Source organism: Apodemus sylvaticus, chromosome 12, assembly GCF_947179515.1.
Source record: "Apodemus sylvaticus chromosome 12, mApoSyl1.1, whole genome shotgun sequence".
Lineage (NCBI taxonomy): Eukaryota > Metazoa > Chordata > Mammalia > Rodentia > Muridae > Apodemus > Apodemus sylvaticus.
The window spans coordinates 65,903,128-65,928,924 of NC_067483.1; the positions used below are offsets into that span (position 1 = coordinate 65,903,128).

Genomic DNA, 25,797 nt, shown 5'->3' on the forward strand with positions numbered 1-25,797 from the left:
AACTAAGACAAATTGAGAGAGAAATTAGGCAAAAGACTCCATAGAACATTGTCTCTGCAAACTTGCGAAGAAAAGAGCCACTGTAAAAAATGATAGCAAGAATCCTCCCTCTCAGGGCTCTGTCCAGTGGGATAAGAACAGAACCCCACATGCACAAGGCAGCTGTGCTTCTTTCTCCCTAGTGGGAGAGGAGCTGGTTTACAGGATCTGAGCCAGAAAGGTCTCTGAAGCTTTGTGAAGATAAAGGTCTGGGTTATACATCTCTATGGGCGAGTCTGCCGGGGTAGGGGGTGCATCCATAGCACAGCCAGGCACTGTTTAGGAAGGTGTCCTTCTGTTTAATGTTGACTGGAATCTGTGGAGAGGCCACAGCTACCATGGAGCTTCTGGCTGAGCAGAAACAGCGGGGAGCAGATTAGCAGGAGAAATAATGCAGCAGTGTGGTACTCACTATAGGACTCCTGATACTTAGCAGCTCTTTGTCTGCAGGGTTCCTGTCTGTCAGTTCTAGTACAGGATGTCTGAATGGCTTTCTACCTGCCCTTGCTTCCAGACAAGGAACTGGGGACACAGGGACACACACGAAGACATTTAATGCTGAGAGAATAAAATGACACCCCCAGGTCCTGTTATCCTTCATCCAGGAAGGCATCCTACACAGAGCAATTCCGGAGACTAATGGGTTAGACTAATGGAGGGTATCCTTACAAATTAATACAGTTCTACCAAAGGAAAAACCCATATGCTTTGTCTGTCTCAAACCCAGATGGTGATCATAAATATAACTCACTTGGGTCTCAGCTTAAATCTAAGGACAAAGAGGAAGTTGACCTGGACTGTGTTGTCAGCTCCCAGACACTATCCCTCATATGATCATTTATCCAAAGCTAGCTACTTTCTAAGAATTTTAACATGTCATAACAGTCAAGCCACTGCATAAGTGTGTTTAAACTGTCCTTTTGCTAGAGTCGCAGTAAACATGTATTAGTAATAAGTTAAATCTTGTTGTCTACCGTGAAGGTTGAGCTGTGATATCCCAAAAGTTCCCCATGGAATCTCACCAAAGAAGGCTAGTTCTTATCTTCGACTTCCTCAGCATCTGCCTTCCTATCCTGATACCACACAACTCCATCTAGTCCATTATTTGAATCTTCCACAGATGGATGTGTTTGGCTCCTGGTATTAGTCACTGAACAGATGTGTATCAGATCCTAGTAATGAATTCAGAATCAATTTTCAAGAATCTTATAATTTCATGTATTTATTAATCCGTTCAACAGATATTTAGTCCTTACTGAATATCTGTTTATACAGCAGGAGCAAAAAATACCATACCTGTATAACTATATCAGCAGAGGCGATAGGCAACAGCAGCAAAATCATAGAATATGTATTTTGAATGATGATTCCTGTTATGGAGATAATAAATACAGCATGATAGAGAAAGGGCAAAAGCTAGAGTTAGGGAAAGTACGTGAGAGAGGAAACCACACAAATATCTTTGCAAAGATCATTTCAAAATGTATCAGAATTGGACTACAGGATGTTTGAAGAAGGCAAAGAAGACCTGTGATTCTTGGATCACATTTGTGGGGAAAAGTAGAGGGTAGGAGTTCCCAGGGGCTCTGGGCAGATTTACTAGGGCATAGTTGTTGGTAGAAAGGGACGGTATCTGGGATTGTAAAGGAAAAGAACTTGGGACAAAAGAGTGACATATTAGATTTTATGTTTAGAAGGTCATTTTCACTGTTGTTGTGAGGACAGACCCAGAAGAACATTCTAAAGTGGAAATAGAAAGCTATGGCAACTGATAGGAGGCAAGCTGCTGTTTATACCAGGAAAACCATCAGACAGCTGCTAAGAGGTGATCTGATCTTCAATTTGCCAATGAAGAACCAAAAGGATTTATTTGCCAGTACGCTTGGTGTGGAGCATGGGAGAAGAAAGAGTCATGTCAGTCTCATCTGCTTGAATGGTGTGTGATTTTTGCCCTAGAAGATTCCAGAAGGATGAACATGCAAAGAGACGATAGAAGAGGGACTCAGAGAAGAAGAAGACTAATGTTAAGTCCATGTGGATCTCAGGTAGAGGAAGATATATATTGAGGAGATACTTGGAGTAAATGAAGGAGTTGGCACTAAGTTTTTGTTGTTGTTGTTGCTTGTATTTTTTTTTTTTTTTTGCTACCATTGAGGAATATGTCAAGTAGCAATAAGAAACACAGACATTTTTTAAAGGTTATATTTATAATATGTGGCTTTAAGATTTGATATTTCAAAGTTGGAGCAGCTCTCAGAGACAATGATTGGCAGCCGAGTATCTTAAAGGGTCCTCTTCCACAGGGAGCAAACCTGCCAACCATGGAAGAGGTGTAGAGGTGAACCAGAGCAAGATTCTTTAGTAGATGTGAGAGAGTGGTTAGGAAATGAGAAGTAGGAAATATATAACACAAGAATTTTGACAATTGAAGCCATCTTAACAATGTAAGGGAGTAGGAATTGCTTCAAGTTGGCTGTGAGGAGCTAAGAAGGACATTCGCTTCAAGGACATGGGAGAAGGATCCACAAGTCCTGGAGAAGGTTTCAGAAACATAAAAATAAGGAGGAAGGAAGAGTAGGTACTCTAGTCAGGGATAAAGATGTGTGTGTGTGTGTGTGTGTGTGTGAGAGAGAGAGAGAGAGAGAGAGAGAGAGAGAGAGAGAGAGAGAGAGAGAGCTGTTGCTTTGTGATAACTCTGGCCCCAGAAGAAAAGTAATGAAAGGTTTGAGAAAATAGGCTAGTGCTCTGCAGTGGTCTTCACAATATGGTTCTTAAATCTACAGCATCAATTTAAAAAAAAAATGACTATAAAAAAATCTACAGCATCAGCATTGTCCTGGAACTTGTCAGAAATGGATGTTCTCAGGCTCTAACTCAGACACTCCAGTGGGAAACAGCAGCCATGTATGAGCTGATGTTGCTCGTGTGAGAGTCACTGCCATGCCAGACACACAGAGCAGCTCGAAAGGGAGGCATATCCAGGGGTGGAACCTTGCGTTTCCATGTGGAATTATAGCCTTCATTAGTTCATTGTGGGGTTGTGTTTGCAGGTGGATCCTGAGAACTACCAAATGAGGGATCTGGGTCTCTTACCTGGGAAGCTTTTCTATGACACCAAGAAAACCATCACAGAAAGCTGCAGGTGTTTCCAATTGTTCCTGATTCAGGAAAAAAAAAAGCAGCTATTCTAGCGGGATGAGGAAATTCACCTGTATCTCTGAAGTTACTGCCTCATTTAAATCACACTGTTTTCCCAGTCTTCAGGGCATCTGTGTTTCATGTCCTCTCTCTTTGTCTTGGTATGAAGGAAAACAAGGTCTAGCAAGGAACTGGCTGTAAAACAAAAATACTACCTTCTCCCTCCTTTTCCATCATTCGCCTGTTTTTATATGCACTGACCCATTTGTTGCTCACCATAATCTGAAAGCCTTGGTGCTGGAATGTCCTGTCTCTTCAAAAGATATTCCACAGCCCATGTCCACCCTTCTCTGTGTTTCACCTCAGTATTCATCGTTTCATTGCTGACACCCTCTTCTCAATACTTTTATCTTTGCCACTCAAAGGAATTTCTTTGCCTTCTAACACACTACATCTCCCTTATTTAAAATGTTTGACCACTTACTGACTGTCTCCCATCACTATACAGCAAATACAGAGTCAGGATTTTTGTCAGTTTCTCTCAGTGATGTGGCTCCCAAGGATAGGAACATTTCGGGAGTCAGTAGGCATTCAATAATAATTGTATTATATTAATGAATCAGTATAAACGTACTGTGACCAGACATTGTGCTAATATAAAGCATTGCATTGAGTAAAACTTTTCTTGTCTTGAGAATCCTGGGAAGTGTATATTACTAACTATTATTAGATAACCAGGAAATTAAGAACCAAAGTAGCTAAGTAATGTACCCAAAGCCAATACACAGGAACCCGAGTCTATTTGAAACTTTGATGCCTGCCCTCAGCCATACCTTTGAGTCTAATTGGCTTCAGTCCAGCCCTCTTAATTTATCCCATTGTTAGAGAGATCTCTGATGTCTAGTAACTCAGCCTCCCTCTTTTTGCAAGGAGGCTCTGCTAACAGACTGCTGCTATCTTTTCTCCTGCACTCCGTTTGTTCCTAACTTGTATATATTAAAGAGAGGGAGGACCTGAATTTATCATAGATAACTGAAGACTTTGGCGAAGCTCAAAGCCAAGTAAAATAATCACTTAAAAATACCTGCGCTCTTTAAGTTGCTTAATTCTTGCAACGCTCTAAAAGCTAATGAAGTAAAAAGTCTCAGTTCTCTCAGTAGAGATAGGAAGAGCCAGATGTTCTCTTGCTCTGGAAGCTGATGCACAGGGTTTTTTTTTTTTTTTCCTTCTGTGTGTAAGATCCTGTTTACTGATAGGCTTATAATCATACCCTTAAGTTAGATTACCTTTTAGAAGATTTGTGGTGGAAGAAGATGCAGATAGTAGCTTGGTCAGCTAAAAGTAATTGTCATGTTAGTGACGTATGCTCCAAGAATCACCTCTGCAGTCATGGCTGTTTCTCAACAGAGACCACTGCAAGTAGAACCTGGAATCTGACACATTGTCTCCCATTTCAAGACATTGTTTAGCATCTGTGAATCAGTTGGAGAGTGATTCTAAAGCACTCTATCTAAGCCACAGTCTGAGCACCAATGGTTTTCCTTCCCTGGCCATTCTAGTCTCTGTAAAACATCCTCTGACTTCCAAATCAATACAAGTGAGTCCTTCAAATTAGCACTCTGTTTTCTTCTGTCCTAACTCCAGAGAGGACAGGCCCCTAGTACACTTACAAGGACACCCCATTCTGGTGTGCTTTATTGAAGATAGTTATCCCAAGATTCTGCCTCTTATACCTTAAACTAATAACAGAACATCGATACAAAATAGAAATGGCAAACACTTTAGAACCTTCACCACAGTCCACACTAGCTAAGTGACCTTCAGTGGGTAACCTTGTTTTATCTCTTAATCTTACTTGTCAAGGAAGGATATGCATAAATCTACATTGAAGGGTGTGAGGATCTAAAGCTATTAGCTTATTAAATAAATAACCTTTAATAATAGCTAGAGATATCATGGGATTTCAGTTTCTAGATTGTCTTCATTATCTGAAACTCTCACTTTAGCAACCTGAAAATTTTAACAACCTAAAAGGATTTCTGAATGAAAGTCATGTGTAATGTAGCTGAATATGTTGTTTGTAAATTTTGTTTCTAGAGTTAGTGTTAACCAGCTTGGAGGGAGATCACTTAGAAACCCTGCGACAAGGTGGAATCAAACTACACATAAAGTTATGAGTTCTATTTGTTAATCCAACAATTTCTGATCATCTGTTTTGTCTAGCACAGTGCAGCTTCTGAGGATATCAAGGAAATAAGGTCTGTCTCCTGTTACCACTGCCATCAGTGTTATGTGGAAGCCAACACTGGGTAGAAATTGTATTCATTCTACCCAGAAAGCCCTTGGGTAGACCTGCCATTTGCCAATATCCCCAAATTCACTTATCATTAGTACATGCAGCTCATGCTATGGTTGACTAATGAGGTCAAGTAGGCTTAATTCTGACTTTTCTTACTCAAGAACTCAGTTCCACACCTGGGAGAATTAACACGGCCAAGAGAAAGCATTGCTTACCTTAACTCCTAGATGTTTAGGAGAACGTGCAAAAGCATCTCACCTCTGAGAGTTGTAATGAGAAACCATGTAATAATAACATTCCTTGAATTATGAAACAAAACAAAAAAATGCAAAGCTATGCAAAACTGTTACTGCTTTATCAAGTCCCCAAACTTGGTCTTATTCGTGGAAACCTTTGAGGCAGAAACATCACAGATATAAATTAAATTGAATGATTACTCATCTGGGACTTCACAGTATTCTGGCTTCAGTTTCCAGATGTATAAGACCCCCAAGCTTTTCCATGGGGCCTACTTGGTTGCAGCAAATGTTCTGTCTTCTAAAGTCATTGCCTCTCCAGATTCTTCTCATGGCTCAGAGATATTAGCTGGAGGTGCTTCACTTATCTCTGCCACCTGTGGCATTGGCTTTTTAGAGGACCACTTGGTACCCAGGTAAATGCTACCAACACATATAATGTTGTCATGTCTTGGGGGAGCAACCATGGACCAGTCTTGTATGGAAGCAAACTTGGACCAGTCTTTAGTGGGAACTGAACATAAAGTCTTAGTTTCTCCCACTACATGGCCCAGTAGTGATTGAGAAATTGCATACTTCCCCTCCCACAAAATATAGCATTCAGGTTTTCAGGAGGGTGTTCCAGCTTCCTAATATAATCCTTTATGTTTACACTCATTTATTGCTTCATTGGACTTTATCCACAGCTCTATTTCTCTGGGATTGCACTGTCCAATCAAGCATGAATATATGAGGTTTTTGCCTTGGGTTATGTGTTTTTTAGTAAACCTTGGGAAGACAAAACGTATTGCAGCTGAAATTGACCTTAGAGATATATTAGTCAAAGGCATTCAATTTAGTATAGAGAAAACTGAAACTCAGTGGAACAGACGTGGAGTGACTTACACAAATCATTCTTACACTTCAGGGTCAGTGTTTTAAAATAACAACATGCACACATAAGTACATATGTATATATTTTTCTTGGCACATATAAATATGTATACATTGTTGGACTTCTGAAGGAAAGTTATGTGTAGTGTATAATATAGCTGAATATGTTGTCTGTAAATTTTGTTTCTAAACTAGCTTGGATATATGTGTGTGTGTGTGTGTGTGTGTGTGTATGTGTATGTGTGTGTGTGTGTGTGTGTGTGTGTGTGTGTAATGGTTGAATGCAATGTAATGAATGATCATTTGATTAGTAATGGAGCACATATGAGTAATGCACCACATATACTACAGTGGTCTCCAAGACTATAATGGAGCTACAGATTTCCTATGCACAAGTAACGCTGAAGCAATCAGATGTAAGAGCAGAAAGCATTCTCACAGGGTCATGAGTGCTAATGTAAACAAATCTATTGTGTCACCAGTCATACGACACAAACAATTGTGTGTGTGCATTGCTTAATGTTGATCATGATAACAAACAATTATCATTGGTTTATGTATTTCTATGTGAATCATTATTTCAGACTGTGCACTACTTACAAAGTACTATATTGTAAACAGCATACTGTTGCACAGCAGCGACAGTCTCATACATCTCCGTCTACATATCTCTTGATTGAATCATTTCTCTTGTTCCTCTTTTAATCTTGTGTTCATCATGATTTCAGGAACAGGTTATGGCTTGTGTGTATCATGTGTCCTATATGTTAGTGGACTGCACCATCTAGAGTTGTCTTGGCACACTCTGCAGAACATCTGCACAGAGTTGAAATTGCCTAATTTCTCAAAGCACAACTGGACTTGCCTCTTCTTCCTTCCTCAGAAATAGCCGACAAGATCTACAATCTCTTCAATGGCTACACCAGTGGAAAGGAGCAGCAGACCGCCTACAACACCCTTCTGGATCTGGGTTCACCCACTTTGCACCGAGTCCTCTACCACTATAACCAGCACTATGAGAGTTTTGGGGAATTCACCTGGAGGTGTGAAGATGAGTTAGGACCCAGGTACTCAATGAGCTGTGCCATCTCTTTCAAACTCTCCCTGGATTCGTGTGTCTCTCATGCTGTTGCAGTCTTTTATAGAAGCTGCAGAGATTTTTCTGAGAGATCTTAGATGCTCAAAGAACTAAGCCCCATGCTTTAAACAGCCCAAGTTGTGCAAAATGGTTTGGAGTAAGCTCTTTTTCAGCAGCTGTGTCATGAACTCACTTCCTGAACTCAGAAAATAAGCCTTTACTCCTGATCATCATTCCCAATGCTAAATTTGAAGAGAACAAATTTGAAGTCTTGTGAAGGGAAGTAGGAGTTTCATTAAAGAGATTATCCTGAGACATCTAGTGCCCAAGAATGTTGCCTGTCTTATGACGTTTGCATGCTCTTTCAGGACAGTATCAGAGAAGATGGGGCCTCCATTCCGGTGGAATGGTATTCACTTACTCTAGTCCCAAGCTTGTCACTTCCTAAAGCACAACACATACTCTTTAGATTGCAGAGCCCAGATAGAGTAGCTGGAAAGTGGGGAATGAGGAATATAGAGATATTCTTCCCCAGTTATAACATTTATTATGACCATACATTGCCATTTTGAGAAAAGCTTTCCTAGAAATTCTGGAATTCTTAGACGGGATAAAGATTTGGGCTCCATGAAATTTAGTAAATTCTTCAAGAATTTCTGAAAAAAATGGAAGTAGAACAAGGGCTATGAGAATGTGGGGAAAGAACGTAGAAGAAAAAGAAAAATATAAGAAAGGAGACAGGACAGAGTGGGACAGAAGAGAGAGGACAGAAGGACAGGGAGAGGTGAGGGAGCATAAAAAGAAAGATGGATGGGAAGGACAGAGGACATGAAGGAATCAGTGCTGTAGGACCCTGCACACCCCTGCCCCAGCTCCATCAACAGAGGAAGCACAGTGTTCCCCAGATGTCATCCCACCCCATTCATCTGACACCTGAGGACACTCACCTTAGTAGTTATAAATGGTCACAGAAGCCCATTGTTCAGGACATTTCCTTTGTATTTTCTTCATGTGTGTGTGTGTGTGTGTGTGTGTACACGTGAACATGCCTGTTTGTGTATAAGTATGCATGTGTGCAGGTACACACCAGTGTGTGTATGTGATTGGAGGCCAGAGGTCACCCTTGGGCATTGTTCTGCGTGTCTCCAACTGTACAGATCTGGGATTACCGGCACACCCTGCCCCACTGCTCTGGCCTTTTTCTTGGTTTCTGGGAATTGCATTCACGTGTGCATGCTAGGCACTTTGCTAACTTAGCCATCTTTCCAAGATCTACTTTATTATTTTTGAGTGAAAGAGAAAATTCAGAGTATTCTTCTTGGAATAAAATGATTATTTATGTAAAGTCAGACAGGATCTTGCTACATTCTGTAAGTTTTACCTGTAACTTGTAAGAAATGATAGACTTTAAACAAACAAAGCCACTGCTGTAGATCTAAGGGAACTATGTACGGGTCAGTTAATCTGTCTTAGTATTTTTAAGAAATAAATCCTTGCTTAGAGAGTAGATGAATATTAAGTAATGTCCTTTACTCTGCACCCTATCTCTATCCCTGGCCAAATTGTTGCGCATGCCTGACATACTCCTCTCCAGCCACCCCCTCTTCATCCACTCTTTTGTTTCTTCTCTGTTCCTCCCTTCCCTTCTTTTATCTGAGATTTATTGAGCATACATGCACAATTCTTTATTAGGACACATAAATGCCACATTTTGAATAGTACTAACATTGCATATTTTATTGTTACTTCTAAGGGCATTTGAATCTTCAAAATTTCTCCTTTGTGACTCTGAGACTCAGAAGAAAAATTGGTTAATGCAGAAAGTGAGCGGGTGGGGGGAGAGGAAATGGGGATGTCACAGTAAAGCAAAGCCCACAGTTGGTTGGTGCACCCTCCCCTCCACGCTATCTCCCCCGGGAATCTCTCATGGGCAGTACAGGCCTTTCACAAACACATAGTAGAAAACATTGTGTTATTTCCTTAGTCCATGCAAAACAAAATCTTGGTTTTTAATGTCATGGATCTCAGGGAGAGCCACAGGAAAGGAAATGTCCACCACCTTGAGGGGCATCATCAATTCACTGCGGGGTTAATCTTGAGAATGAATAAAAATGGGTCTGCGGCTACACACTTCCTGTTAGCAAACAGAAAGGATTCCCACAATTCTACTAAACTCAATTCCATTAAAACCTGCGGAGGCCGCCAGACTGAGTTGAGATTTGCAAACGCTCTGAGGACAGCAGTGTTGCCCCACTGCTAACAAAGAAGGCTGTTGACTCTGAGATGGTCAAGGGCAGACCCAAAGTAATTATTATTTACAGAACAGTAACTGGAGCAATGAAAACACCAACTAAGACTCCACAGCCTAATTCAATTCACTCTCTTGAAAGGCTACTGGGTTGTGCTCTGTCTGTTTCTGGAAGATGATGAGATGTGGTCTTCTTTCATTCTACACCCCAGCCCCCACCTCTTTCAACTCCTCAGAAGGCTGGCTAATGATAGCACACAATGGAAGGATTAAGAGGAGGAAAGAGCTACCACAGTCCTTAGTAGTGATTTTTTTTTTTTTTAAGAAAACCTGCCTGGCCAAACTACAGAAACTGATAGGGAAAGCACAGATTATCCTTCCGAGAGGCTTTTAGTCAGCAGGTAGAGTGTGAGTTCCTCTGACCTGCTGCAGCTGGAGAAAATACAATGTTGCCTCCAGTGTTGTTACAGAGTTCTCATCCCCTTGACTTTGCTGCTTAAAACATCTCAACGTCTTTCCTTCCACACCAGCTGCACCTTCCCCTGTCATTCTAGGAATCCAGAGATGTACCACACACATGCTGCTTCTCCTTACATACTCACTCCCCAGATGAAGAGGACTTAAATGAATGTAGTTATTCATCTTTGAAGTGTTTATTATAAATGATGTGCAGAAGAAAAAAATTCCCCATTTTTTTGAAGAAATGTTGATTAAAGTAGAAAAGAGATGCTTCGTCACAGGAGAAGTTTACCAGCTTATAGTTAGTAAATACTACAAGGGGTTCTACCCAACCAGCTTTCTAGACTGAATTCTGAGCCCTACATGAGATTGCTGCAATGTGGGAATCATCCTCCTGGCTCCATGGCCACTGACATCTTTATAGAATTGAAAAGAAATACAACCAAGGGAGAGAATCCCTTGTCCTAACAACTTAAAGAGAAAGCCAACAGGATCTGAGAGTTGGCTTCCAGGTATTCTTTATCTCTGACACCAGGCAAAACAGACCCAGCAGTCAACCCAGTCAACCCATTTCACCAGACTGGGTGCAAGAGGCTCCCTGTGTTAAGGAGTCAGTCTTTTCAAATGTGTGTAACTCTGAGGCAACCTTTCTCTCCTCTCCTGCCCCCAGGGACCCTCAATGGTTCAGATGCCCTCCCATCCACTCCCTTGCTTGCTTTTTTTTCTTTTTCTTTTTCTTTCTTTCTTTCTTTCTTTCTTTCTTTCTTTCTTTCTTTCTTTCTTTCTTTCTTTTTTTTTTTTTGGCTGGGCTTTAGTAGCAATGGCAGTATCCCTGTGACTTTATGAAGAAGTGGAGCAAGAGCGTCCCTGGAGATATACTCCTGTGTCAATGATAGCCAGAGCCGTATTGTCCCAGGCTTATTGTAATATAATTACCTCAGCACAGATATAATTGGTTATATCAGATACCCCCTTTCCTTTCACCATATTGACTGTTTTTTATCAATTCAAATATAGCCTTGAAAGGAAATTACTCAGGCAAGCATATTACATGTCATTTAATGATGATAAATTACTGGCTTTATAGAACAGTGATTTGATTTCTTTCAAAACCACAGATTCCATGGTTTTAAAGATTATATATTCCCACTCAAACACTAGTTACTCATGTTCTCATTTTTACTTTTTTTAATAGCTGCATTTGTTACTTCTATTTCTGTTTTGTGCATGTGCCACTTTGCATACCCATTCATTCTTTCACTCACTCATTCATTCATTCATTAGACAGACACACATGAAGGATTGGATGGACTATGCTAAGTGGAAAAGATAGAACGCTGAGCTCTACCCTCTAAAAATCTGGAGTCTTGCTCTGATAGTAATTCTTTTCTAGCCTTCTCTGTTTTGTTTGTTTTTCTGACAGAAGTATCCTCTTCTCTTTGATCTGTAGGAAAGCAGGCCTCATCCTTTCCCAGCTTGGAGATCTGAGCAGCTGGTGCAATGGACTCCTTCAGGAGCCCAAGATAAGCTTGAGGCGTGGCTCCCTCAAGTACCTGGGCTGCCGCTACAGTGAGATCAAACCCTATGGACTGGACTGGTCAGAGCTCAGCCGGGACCTCAGGAAGACATGTGAGGAACAGACCTTGAGTGTCCCCTACAATGACTATGGGGACAGCAAAGACATCTAGCATCACAGGGCCAGGGAGTAACTGCCAAAATAAAGCAGGGGAGAAGAAGGGAACATCTGGGTTGGTTTGTGGATTTTTAGAGATTTTTTAATGGAACATCCAGAACTCCACAAGTACCTTCTAAACCAGCAAGAGGGTAGGGTAGACCTTTGCTCCCTGCGAGATTTGTCCAGTGTGATATTCTCCACCTGCATGACCAGTCAACCCGCCAGCCAGTAGCTTCATGCAGCACCATTTTTTTTCCCTTAGAAGATTACCTTGAAACTCACTTTGGTATTCCTTGATTTCGTTCATGTTTTCACCTTCAATCAACCCATCAGGATTCTCAAGAGCTCTATTCTGCATCCTACAGCAGGTCTAAGGTGGAGGCTCTTTTGCTTAATGGGTTCCCAAGTCTATGGCACCTGGGGACAGAAGTAAGGGCATTAAGCTGCCTCATGCCCTAGCTCAGGCATTTCGTAGGAAGCATTGGAATGTTGGGAGCCACGGCATTCACTGGAAGAAGATAATAAATGATCCGTGCCAGTTTCTCATGTTTTTCTCCCCAGAATCTCCTGTTGATGTTTCCACACCTCAGAGGTAAACCCAAGTTCTGTTACAGGTCCATTGGACCTTACAGAGATTTAGGTCTGCCTTCCCCCAGGTTAAACCAGGACTACAATTTCTGTTGATTTCTATCCTTTCTTCTAAACAACCTGATCTTTGAGAGGCACTGAGATATCACCTGTCAAATATAGCTCCTGAGAGGGCTACCTGCAAGACTATTTAGTTGCCACCACTTCAGGAAATAAGAGGAATTTGTTTAAAAACAGTTGTACATGTCTAGAGTACCATCAGAGTTCTAAGAGCCTTTATTCTGCTTGGTCCCAGCCCCCTTTCCCCAGACAGAAAGGACTTGGCTGGTGTTTGCTTTAATCCAGGAATGAGATTATTTCTTGTCAGTGTTTTACTGAACTAAAGTTTTTATCAATATGAAAAGTACTTCTGTCCACACTGCCCTAACTACAATTTCTTAATTATATTGTAAATTTTGACAGTCCTTTCTCTGATGAAAATCATCAGGACTCTGTCATTGTCACTGCCTGCCCACTCAACTCTGCCAGTCACTGAAGGGCAGCAGAGTCACTGGAAAGACCAGAACATCTGGTGATCACACCTAAGGACTGAGGCTCCATTTGCACTCGCTGCCCAAGGATGATGACCCAGCTAATAGGAAGGCCAGCCTTTTAAAAACAACTCATGGGACCAGACTGAGTAACAATAACCCAACTTACATTCAGCCAGCTTGCCTTGATCGGAATTCCTTATGTGGAAACACATGACACAGGTCTGGAAGGCTCTATAACTCAGCCACTGAGCCTTATTCATACTTTCCAATTAGGAATAATGACAGACGGCATGGACTATTTGATATGTGATGTGTGCTACTATAAACAACTGGAATCTCACAGCACCCCCTTAAGAAAGTTCTATTCTTATTGACCCTTTAGTGATGAGGAACACAAGGCAGGAAGGTGACTCACCATTCCCCAGGTCCCTCATACACTGTATACACCAAGCTGCAGTGCCTCTAAAACATAAAGGTTTAACCACTCTGTTACCTAATGCATACAGCTATTGAATCACTAAGCTCCACAGGGAACCTGCCCAGAGAACTTCACCTTCCTAAGGGACAATGTACAAATGTACAATGGAAGGGTAAGGAGTAAAAGTACACCCTTAGCCTGTGGAGTCAGGGCACCTTTGGTACCCTCAGCACTGTGGCACACTAGCCTCCCCTTGGATGAATAGGGAGGAGATTAAATTGCAGGCTTGGCTTATTTCCCTCTTTGCTTATTTCTCTTTGAAATATTGGAAAACTTGTCTTCGAATTTTTGCCTCACAGATTCCACACCTTTTAGGACAAAACCCTAGCAGAAAATTTAGCTGTCTCACTTCTGGCCAGGGTAGGGGCTTCAGTAAAAGAGCATCCAAGGGAAGTTTGTTCACCATTACCAGAGAAGAGGATGCTATGGCCCAGTGTGGCAGTGCGTACAGCATCCCTTTACTGTCATTCTTTTGCCATTCTTCTAGTCAATCCTATGAAAAAAGAGTGTCTTTGTTGAACAGAAGGATAATGAGGCTGCAGATGCATTCCAGACTTGTTGAAGATAAGAACGTATGGACTCAGAAGGGAAGACAAGGAGCGGTATTAAGCTCACTTCTTTGTTACCCTGCCCCCATTCTACTCTTCTCTTCTATCTTTATGCCCTGTTCTCCAAAGATTTTCCACCTCGTACACACATCTCCTTTATCCTCCATCTTCTCACTTCTTCCCATTGATTGCCTTATTCTTTCAGTGTGCTCTTGTGTTTTCTCTTTAGATGTATGTGTGTGTGTGTGTGTGTGTGTGTGTGTGTGCCCGCACTCACTCCCAGTTACCGCATACACAGCTCCTATGACTGGAGCAATGTACTTTTGAGTTAAAAACTCCAACATGAATGGATTGGGGGTACTCTGGAGATGGTTTTACACATTGCTGGAGGACGTTTACCCTCAGAGAGATGCATATCACACCCTGCCAATGATTCTCAGTTCTTGCCTGGAAAAACTGTCTAGAAAGACTAATGCCATTGAGCCAGTATTAAACCTCATTTCCAAGCTGCCAAACAGGTCTTAAGGGAGCCACTTCTGTCCACCTAACCACCTCCAGCTCTGTGTCCAACTGAGATCTCTATGGTTTCCTCTTGAATGTCCACGGACCACTGTATAGCATCAGACCCTTAAATGAGTGTGCAATTGTTTCTCTTGAAGTTTGGTCCATTCGTTATTTTTAATTAACTGCACTCCTTGATATTCAAATGTTCTATTAAAAAATAATTGTGAGAAACACTCTACTACTGTAGAAGAAAGAGGTGGTATAATGTGACCAACTTCAACTACACCAGTGTTGTTTAAGAGATTTATTGTACGCTTATGAGAAATGAAGTAATTGACTAAATAATAAACAAAGCTGTCAGTAAGTGTTGAGTGTGTGGATATTACCTCGTGTCTCCCCATAAACTGAGTGATCACAGTGACCTACGGGTGAATTAAAGTTTTAAATGTTACAATTTAGATTCCAAATACTTGGGCTTTGAAGCCATTATCTTAACTAGAAACAAAAATTGGCTTCCATGGCCAATTATAAACCTACTTTTATGTGGGAGTGATTTTCATCGTCTATGCTTTCTTCCAAGTAAGCAGTAAGTTGAATGCCTTTGCAGCATATCCACGGTATTCCAGACACAGAGAGATACAGCCTTGCCCTGTCAAAGCATGGCCTTCCACACTGAACACATCAGTATGAGGGGGAGGTAGACTGACAAAGCAAAAGATGGGAGGGGAAGTGTTGGAGTCTAAACCTTGTACATCTAAGAAAATGTTGCAAAAAGGCTATCCCAAATCCATCCTTACACTTTGCAAAGACTGTTGACATTAGCTGGATGTTATGAAATGCCTCCTGGTACATAACCCCAAATTCTTAATCTTTTTTTCCAGTCTATGGTGTGACATTAGATGTTTCCTGTCTGCCACCAAAACATATGATTCCCTTTCAATTCATCAATAATCAGAGGTTAAAAGACTGGGCTTAACAGAGCCCTGGAAAAGTAATGGTCGAAGTACTAGGCTCTGTCCAGGCAGGGATGTTGAAGAGAAGACAGGTTGTGGCAGTGCTGTGTTTTGGCTACAGATTCTTCCACACACCTTACATCTACAAGTGTGTTGTTCTGCCTCTTCTTCCCTCAAGTCTGGGCAAGTTAATGACTGTTTTAATCAATAGTTTATGGTGGAAGTGACAGTTTGTAACATCTACATCAGAGACAAAAAGGCTCTGAGATGTCAGCCTGCTCCGGAGCTTTTGCACTTGGGTTAGCCAACCTTCACATAAGAAATCCAAGACTTGGAGATACAGCAATGGTTCAGCAGGGAAGAGCATTTTCTCTTCTCTTGGAGAACCTGGACCCGGTTTCCAGCATCCCCATAGCAGCTCACAAGCAACCCATAACTCCAGTTCCAAGAGATCTGACATCCTCTTCTGGCCTCTGTACACACCAGACACACATATAAATATGTGCAGGTAAAACATTCTTACACATAAAATAAAAATAAATATTTTTTTAAAAAAGAAAAAGAAAGCAAAGTCTGCTAAGCTTCCTTCTACTCCATGATGGGGAAGTTACATCTTAGCTCTTGGTCCACAGTGCTGCCTAGGACAATTCTGTTGAGAACATTCAAATGAAGCAGTCTGATAGCTTCAAGAGTAGTCCAACTACCACCACGGAAGGCCATATCTGGGCCTGTGGTTCTACTGAGGCTAGGGATGGTGTTGACATGGTGGCATGTGTTACCACCAAAGGCTGGTGGATATCTGGAAGTCCCTGGTTTGTGCTGCAGCCTGAAGACATGCTGTTGTCCATGGGCCATGCTGCCTCTGGGGTCCATATTGATGTGAGTAGTCTGGGCTGCCTCCAAGGACTTTGTGTGGGTTTCTGGGCCTTCTGCAGCCAGGGGTCATGCTCATGGTCTATGCTATCGCCAGAAACCACATAGAAGCCATGGTTCGTGTTCCTGCTGAGTGTAAAGAGCAAGGCAGCTACTTTTGCAGTGATATTATGGTTTGCAGATAAACTTGAGAAAGAGGGACATGGAAGGCTTTCCTGATAACCCCTACCCCCATCCTAACCTACAGCCCCTAATCCCACCAACATAGCAGCCTAAACAGGAAGCTATTGAAGAGAACTCTTAAAAAGTGTGATAGGGATGCTGAAGTTAGCTCTAGACAATTGATGGCTGCTTTTGTTGGGGGTGCAGGAGCAGAATGACTCAGTTAGTTCTACCAGTTCTATTTAAGGGACAGGCCACTGAGAATTTGACCACATCTCGTGAGTATGTAGATAACACAAATTGAACTTGTTTTGTTTAATTTTAATTTTCTTATTTTGGGGGTCCCAAGGGTGGGAGCAGGCATAGAAGACTGAGAAATGAGTGCGCATGATGTGATGCTCCCAAAGAATCACTAAAAACATTATGTTAATAAAAAGGCTAGTCCTCCCTACCTACTAAATAGGACCACCAACTTCTACCAAAATGATGAAGAAAATAGGAATCACCTTTGTCAAGCCTGCCCAGAATTGCTCATAATCATCCCAATTATATTAGATGGTTACATTTGGGTTTAAATTCTCTTAGAGAAGAGAGGAAGCCAATGCAGGCATGTCTGTGTACAAAGAATGTTCTTCTTGTCCATAAACAGTCTGTGGTCCATGAAAGAACTACAGAAAGAAAGATGAGATACTGTATCCCAGTGCTTCAGAAAAGCAAATCTCAAAGCATACATGATAACATCATGAAAGGGAAGACATTATATTCAGGGCTAGAAATTGAAACAGAAGACTCCAGCAAGAAGATTTGTGGACTCCTTTTTTTTTTCTAAGAAAAAGTGTTGGATGGAAAGGGGTTGCTTTTAGTTATGTGCCATGTCCTATGCTAAATTCTTAACTGCAAAATACCCTTCAATATTCATCACAAGTCTGAAAATAATATTTAAGAAAGAGATAGCGAGTATCTACATGGAAGTGTTAACATTTCTACCAATGCTCATGTGTCTATGGTACTGATGTTGCACTTCTTCTACACATTCATTTGTATTTCATTAATTTTTCCTCACATTGGATTTTTTTTCTAAATCACTGCCTGCCTGTCCTGTGCCTCTCCTCTCCAAGAGGAGAGGTTATTGCTGATCCTGTGAAAAGCCATCATTAGAAAAACAGCTCAATGGAGAATGAATGATGCTTCACTCTACATGAGACTGCTATCCATCATCTGCTTCCTAGACTCAGAGAACACCATGCAAGAGGGAGCAGAAAGAATGGGAGAGTCAAAGACTGGGAAGATGTTCAGCAAAAAGGCATTTTCTGTACGTAACGTGGCCATTCACTTGTGAACTCTGTGCAGTGGTGGTTATCTATAGTATAAGACTTGCACAAGACTGGACCACATTTCATTATGGATGGATAGGGCAGAGCCTCATGTGGCCCCAGTCTCCTATGCAATCCTATTGACAGCTTCACTGATGGTTGCTGGGCAGTCATTTTCTTCAGTGTTGTACTGTTGATAAGTCTCCTATAGTCTAGTGAGTAACCCCACAGATACCTACACTCATGCAAGCAGCTCTTATTAAACTCATTGGAACACATGCTGAATAAAGACATGAAGGTGGGAGGGGTTCCTTGTTGAAAAGAAGAAAGACGGGAAATGCAAAGGAGATGAACAAGAGGAATAAAGATGGAAATGATTAAAATCCATTCCTGTTTGCTCTCTTTTATTTTGTTATTTCTCATGAGGGTAATACAAAGCCCCAGAATTATTATTCTAGCTCTGCATATACCTTGGTTACTCCTTTGGGCCTGTTTACCCACATGTTTCCATGAGTCCCAACAATTCTTGGATAAGAAAAATAAAAGCCTTCAGGATAACAGAGAATGAGACATAACCCAGTTCATCCCTGATTTTGGTTATCTCAACTACCAACTGGGATTCCTCCATGAACTAAAATAGTATTACTTTTGCATATGAATCAATTTATTTGTGGTTCTACTTTGACTAAAGCCTCAGTGTTGTATGGAAATCACTCTCAGTTCATGTGGGGAATCTGGGACTTGGTTCATGTCTGGACTAATCCAAATTGAGAAAAAAAATAAACATCTTATTCTGGAGTTTTGCAATGAGGGTGCTGCAATTATCTGATTTCTTTACAGATAGACAGGTTTTGACATCACATTTCTTCACCCAAATTGACTTTTGTTAGCGCCTATTGTATATTTGCCCACATGGGGTACAAATTAGTATAATTCATTCCTTACTACCTTTCCTAGGAACAGAATCACAGCCGTACTCTGTGCCTAATAAGAAGGCAAGTTCCTTTGTTTTGGATGATTAAAATGTCAAGAGACCCTGAGGCTGTTGTCCAAAGAGTTACCCACTGTTCTCTGACTTGCCCATTAGACAGGAAACCACCTCAGACCATGTCCTTGTAGTAACGCAGGACTCAGCTTTATTCACATGAATGAAATTAAGGTCAGACAAGCTTTATGTGCCCTTAGCAGCCAATGACCTTTTTTGAAACAATTGCTGAACCTTCTCTGTGCTATTCTTCATCACACAGAATGGACTCTCAGTGATTACATTCCCATCACTAAAACTCTCTTATCATCTGGCCTCTACTTGGATGTTGGTCGTACTTTCAGAAGCTTAGAGGATAGGCATAGGCAGTAAGCTGGGACATTTTCTTTTCCTCCACCTGGATGGTGTCTCCAGCACCTCTTCGGTGGCCTCTATATCTTCTGTGTGTCCCCTGTATCCACAAAGGAGGAGCAACTCTGGATGTTGCCATACCAAAGGTTGTCTTACAACTCCTCATATTCCCTTTTCTCTAATTCGGTCTTTTTAGTTGATGCTACATTTCAAACTTCCTTTATGGAACTACCTACGATTATTTCTATTTCCTTGTCTGGATTCTAACTATTGCCTACATTATTGAAAGATAATTACTTACATAGCATTTGCCATAAGACTTTTGAAAATGCTTAAGTTTTTGAAGACTATCTTGAAGATTGAGTTTTGATGATGAAAGAATTTAGATCTACTTAAACTCTAAAAATCATTGCAGGAATAAGAAAGAAGTTGATTAGATATGTGATCTGAAGCTGATTGGACATGTGAACTTCATCCCAATTAGTTAACTTGAAAAGCACCCAGATTATGAATATCGGTACTGGTCAAGAAAAGAGAGATCTATTAATGTCTAGAGAGTGTAGAGATGGTAACTCACAGGGTATGTGCCATGTGATTGCCTACCCTGATTGCAGGAACAACAACAAAAAAAAGATAAAGAATATTTGAAATTGTAAATACACAGGGAAATTGAAAACATATGAGTCATATTTTGTAAATATGACAATTCTAAAGTGAATATGGGTTCAATGTTCTTTGATAATGGAAACAAAATGAGAGCAAATAACTCGCTTCTGAAATCTTTTGGTCTCTCTGATACATGATGAAAGCCCCGGAATTCTACTGAGGTTTTCTGAAAAGCCACTTTCATTTCTAACACTGAATTTTAAGGCATATGAATACTATGATTTTATTCTCAAATACAAAACATTTCAAAGGCTCCATTTATGATACTTGAGTAATGCATCAGCTAAACTCAGGTTTACATTTCAACAGTAAGAATTTAATGTAAGGACTTGGTTAAAATATTACAGACAGAAAAGCAAAACAGGACTATTAGAGACAATGAAATACTGTACAAGTCCTCATAATAACTGCAGGAATCAGCACTATCCATCAGGCTGGAAGCCAAGGGAAGGTGTGCATGTCTCAGAAACCAGAACCCCTCAAGGAAGAAAGGTGATTCATTAGTGCTGGAACTACACTCAGGAATGATAAGGATGAATCATTAAGAACCCAGATAATAGGGCTGGAGAGATGGCTTCAGAGGTTAAAAGCACTGTCTGCTCTTCCAGAGGTCGAGAGTTCAATTCCCAGCAACCACATGGTGGCTTATAACTCTATAATGAGATCTGGTGCCCTCTTCTGGCCAGCAGGCATACAGGCATAATAAATGTTTGGGGGGAAAATAAAGGACCTAGATAATAGGGACTGACCATATTGCTGCTGCCTTGGTAAAGAGTCCTTGGTGAGAGCAGATGACTAGGGTAGCTAACAGGCAGGAACTGTCACTTCCTAGCTGTGTCCCTCTAGTGTACCCACTGAAGAAAACCTCACCTGGGACAACTGACTAACCAAAAAGGAATGCAAGCTTGCTCGCGCAACATTTCAACAGCTGTTCGTAGAGCACAAAAGACTGAATGAAGACACAGTAGCTTACTAATGGCTAAGCAACTTGAAGATTGCACAAAAGAACACCTTGGAAGGTACTTGGTGCGATGCCGGAAGCATGCCGCGTGCTCAGCAGTGTTTGTGCTCTGATGCCCTCTTCAGTGGTTTTCAGACTTTCAAACAATCCATAATCTCCCGGGTGTCTTCCCTTGACAGCATGGTTGGGCAGGAAGAAAACATGTTCCAATTTCACATTGTGTATCTTTTTTTTTTTTAATGTGGCAAAGGTCTTGCTCAAATTTTGATATTGAACTTCCTTGAAGAGGTTTTACAAAGTTGCACAAAGCATGTTTAAAAAAAATTTTTTTTGAGGTTATAATATAATTACATTTCCTTCCTTCTCTGGTTCTCTTTCAGCTTCACGACTTCCTTTTCTTTAACTGTTGTTGCGTCAGTGTGTGTGTCTGTCTGTGTGTGTGTGTGTGTGTGTGTGTGTGTGTATGTGTGTCTGTGTATACACACGTGCTATCTCTAAACACATAAGGCATCTTTTCATCTTTTGTTCCTGAAGATTCTATTGTGTTGAGTCTCAGCTAGTATAATCATCAGCACCATAAAAGCACTTTTCATGCTTTCTCTTGTCTTGTTCTCCCAATAACACTGCAAATATGCATTCACAACCAACCATCTCTCTTTTACATATGAGGACTCTTCGAATGGCTAAGTTGCTTTTCCATGTAATAAAGCTGCTAAGTATGTCACTCTGAGGTGTGGCCAGGACCTCACTTATGCTCATACTTCCACTTTATATTTGGTCAATGTGATGAGATAGAACTAAACTAACAGTGAAACTGAACTGAACTGAGTTTTTTGTTTGGTTGCTTTTGTTTAGGAAGGATTGGGGGTGGGGGTGGGGGACACACAGCTTCACATGCAGCAAAACTTGCAGTTGTCCAAAAGGCAAACCAAATGCAACAATCTTCACACCCTTATGTCTTCCTACTACCCCCCAGGACTTTAGCACAGTGCGTTACTGCCATGGAGAAATACTAATAGCAAAGGATTGTCAAGGCTACTTATTGAAGCTAGAGATGTCCAGAACTCCTTATGTCTCTGATTTCACTGACTTTGGACCTGTTCTAAGCTAAGAGTCAAGGTACATCCAGCATCCTCACTCTTCAGCCAGGCCATATTTGCACACAAACCATCTGAGATGCTTGGAGGTCTAGTCACTAAGAGACCAAAAGTGGGCAAACACACCCACGTTGGTATCTTATATGTACATCATAATGATCTTTGACTACAGCTTAGTTGCCCTTCAGACCCCTAACCTTCCAAACAGTCTTACTCTTGGGCATTGGACAGGGAAAGATGCTTTGATCGTCATCCTGTACCCTCTGTGTCCCTTGGCAACTAATAAGGAATTGGAGGACACCCACAACAGAGGTGTTGGTGATGCAGCTGACTGGAGTGAGGCAAAGAAGCGGGGGACATAAAGAAAGGGTATTTGGTTGTCATGGAAAAGCAGCAAACACTTAGAGGAAGAGGGTGGGGCCCAGGACTTAATGAAGTGCCATTGGGTTTGAGCAGCAACTGGAATGTCTGAGCTTAGCTGTACTCCTTCCCACAGAGCTTGGGGCCAGGCCACTAGCAGGAACTGCCTGTACCTCTCTGGAATGCTCAGGATGAAGGCAGGCGTGGAAAAGGCAAGAATGCCTCCCAGGTGCGGATTTTCCTACTGCAGGCCACAGAAGGGAGGCCTCCCCAAAGAAGGCCTGGAAAACTCTTCAAAGAGCCAGAAGAGACTTGATGGATAAATTATTTCTTTTCCCCAAACCTCTGAATCTGATATTCTTCAGAATATGAGGAGATACTTTGAAAGTCTTTCCCTGCAGAAGTCAGGCTCCTTTGGGCACTTTGCTTCTTGCTCTCCTGAAGACTGTATTCCCACTGTGGGAACAGACCAGCCAGTTCAGCACCTTCCCAGTGTGATCAAAATGATTCATATTAGCAATGGGAATGTAAATAATACTGGGCTAACATATCCAGACAATAAAACTACAAATACAGTGAAGAAATAAGGCTGACATGATGCAGAGAACTTGAATTAAACAATCCGAGAAAGGCTCACAGTCAAGGTCAAGTCATAGATCAGAAGCCCAGGGGTCATGTGAAGCATTCACCAGCTACGAGGCGGATGAAAAAACTGAGAAAGAAAGATGAAGTTGGCATGTACATATGCACATGTGCTTAAGAACAGGTATGACCAGGAATTGACCTCAGTTGTTGCCACCTCCTATTCCTTTTCTACATTCAGTTCTTTTCCATTTGGTTTCATCTAATTCTTAGCCTTACAATCTTGAAAAGGCAATAGCATGAATGGAAACCAAAATTCCAGATGACGTCTTGAGTACATCTGAAACACTGTTTCCTTAAAGCAAAGGACAGAAATTACGTCTTTAATGAGTATTAACAGCTATCTGTTGTCAATAGGTCTTTATTGAATTCCAGCTCTTGCTGGAGAAAGGAACTTATACACTTTATGTGACAGATACAATCGAGAGTTATTTTTATTCAGCCTGTTTGAATGTGCACAACAGACCAACAAATTTACACTCCTTACTTACTTGCTGCTTCAGCTCTGGAAGAGGCCATCACCTTGGTCAAGGCCTTCCTGAGCTGATCAGAAAAACAAGGTCTTCATTCTGAACTCTGTACTCTGTGAATGAACATGCTTGATGTCTACTGAAGATTACTTTTAGGAGGTCAAGGACTAAAAAGTCCAGATGCTTTGGCAACAGCAGGTGCATTTCTAACTAGGGAAATCTCTGCTACTCTTTCTACCCAAGTCATGTCCTTGCTTTTCTTCACTTTACAATGTCAACTCTTTAACACTAAAACTACCCACAAGCAAGGGTTGTTCACTAATAGATGCTGCCTAGAGAAAGTAATGGGGCAGGCTCTGACACTGTAGTAGTGCCCTTCTGAAATACTTTTTCAACTATGTTGTCTTCTTAATACAGTTTGTGTGTGTGTGTGTGTGTGTGTGTGTGTGTGTGTGTGTGTATGAGATGTTTCTCATTTGATACTTGGACTTAAGATCACATTCTAATGATTTAATCTGGAATTTCAAACTGGAGCATGTCATAGATTTAAAACACAGCTCCAGCTCAACAGTCATATAATACTTATAATTGTATGTTTTACACACACACACACACACACACATATATATATAAAGCAAATATAATATCAGTTAGTTTATTAGAACAGCATACACTGAAGGCAAACAAAGTATATAGAAATTCAAAATCTAGCCACTCACTATGCCTAGCACTCTACTAGTGTGTTTCTTCTTGTAAGAGGGACATTTCTGGTAACCTACAGTAATATACTCATAGCAATAATTAATGAAACTACCAGGCTGCTTCTTAGACTGTAAAACTTGCCAGATCAACAGTTGCTAATTACTTTCCCCTCACCATTTTGGCTACATACTTGTACCTGACATAGATATGTATTTGTGTTATCTGGGCCAAAGCATGCCTCCATCTTATAACAAATGATAAGCCTTGAATTCAGTGGTTTTTGAGTTACTGACCGATGAGTCATCTCCATACTGTGCAGTTAAACCCCACAGTGTTCTGTTAGCCTTATGCTAACATCATTGGTAGAGCTATTGTTAAAGAGTCAGTCATGCATACTGCTTAAATTTACCCCTGCAAACCCCAAATATGCAAACAGCATAACCCGATTTTTCCTTTGGCCTCAGGTCTGTAAAATGAGGATTGGTGATAGATTCATCACAGTTCAGTGTTTCATTGGGTAGGACAATGCTCAAGGCAAATTCAGAGATCCTACAATGAATAGGATGGTATTTCTGTCTGCCATATAGAGACATGAGATATGTGCTATCTTATATTGCCTGGTCACAGAAGTGAATGCATTTGAAACTGTACTGTTTGCTAGATGGAATTTTAAGTAAAGGTCTCTGATGCTGGTTTGCTTTTACTTACATGGAGAGATTTATTCTTTGGATCCTCACAAAGATATCAAAAAAGCTTAGCAAATCTCTCAATGCACCAGTCATCTAAGAGTTCATAGTTGAGTACTGGGGAAAGCCAAGAGCACAACTAAAACCAATATTTGTCAAAGATATTGATTATTTAGATGGCAGGAAGGAACCATGGAAACAAAAATTTCATCGAAAAGAGGTGTGCTATTTTGCAGTTATCAATTTGCCATGGACTGAGTCATGTGGGGAGAAAAAGGAATCTCAACTGAGAAAAATTCCTCTATCTGATTGGCCACTAGGCAAAATGCCTTTGTAGGCCATTTTCTTGATTAATTATTGATGAGGGGGTTATCACTCCTAAGCAGGCAGGCCTGGGTTACATAAAAAGGAAATCTGAGTGTGTCACAGAGAGCAGGCCGGGTAAGCGTTCGTTTATAGCCTCTGCTTTAGTTCCTGCCTCCGGGTTTCTCACTTGAGCGCCTACCCTAGCTTCCTTTCTGTAAGCTTTGAGATGAAATAAACCCTTCCTTCCTCAAGCTGCTTTTGGGTATGGTTTTGGATAACAACATGGAGAATAGACACAGCCAAGGGAAATGAGGCAAGGCTTCATGGTATAAGACTTGTGAGAAACAGCTGAGGAAGGAAACAAATCCAGGTCTGGGAATGGCTGAGCGCTAGACCGGCAGATCCAGGTGCTGCCGACAGAGTATCTGGTCAATAGAGTAGCAGTGTATTTGTTCAGATGCAGTGGGAGCTCAGAGTCAAAGGTCATCTGTGATTTGAGACTAATTTAACACTACTGACAGTCAGAAGCAATGGATTCACCCCCCCACCCCAAACCTGAGCAACAGTGATTCTC

General features: G+C 41.2%; 1 protein-coding gene across 1 annotated transcript in view; it reads left to right on the forward strand.

Annotated features, from left to right (window-relative positions):
• The window catches only part of Astn1 (astrotactin 1), a 317,026-nt gene extending 302,000 nt beyond the window's left edge, over window positions 1–15,026 (forward strand). Inside the window, exons 22-23 of the mRNA XM_052200999.1 lie at window positions 7,469–7,652; window positions 11,821–15,026. Of these exons, the coding sequence (XP_052056959.1) occupies window positions 7,469–7,652; window positions 11,821–12,058 (422 nt within the window). The 3' untranslated portion in view covers window positions 12,059–15,026. The remainder of the gene's footprint in view (window positions 1–7,468; window positions 7,653–11,820) is intronic.
• The last annotated feature ends 10,771 nt before the right edge of the window (window positions 15,027–25,797 follow it).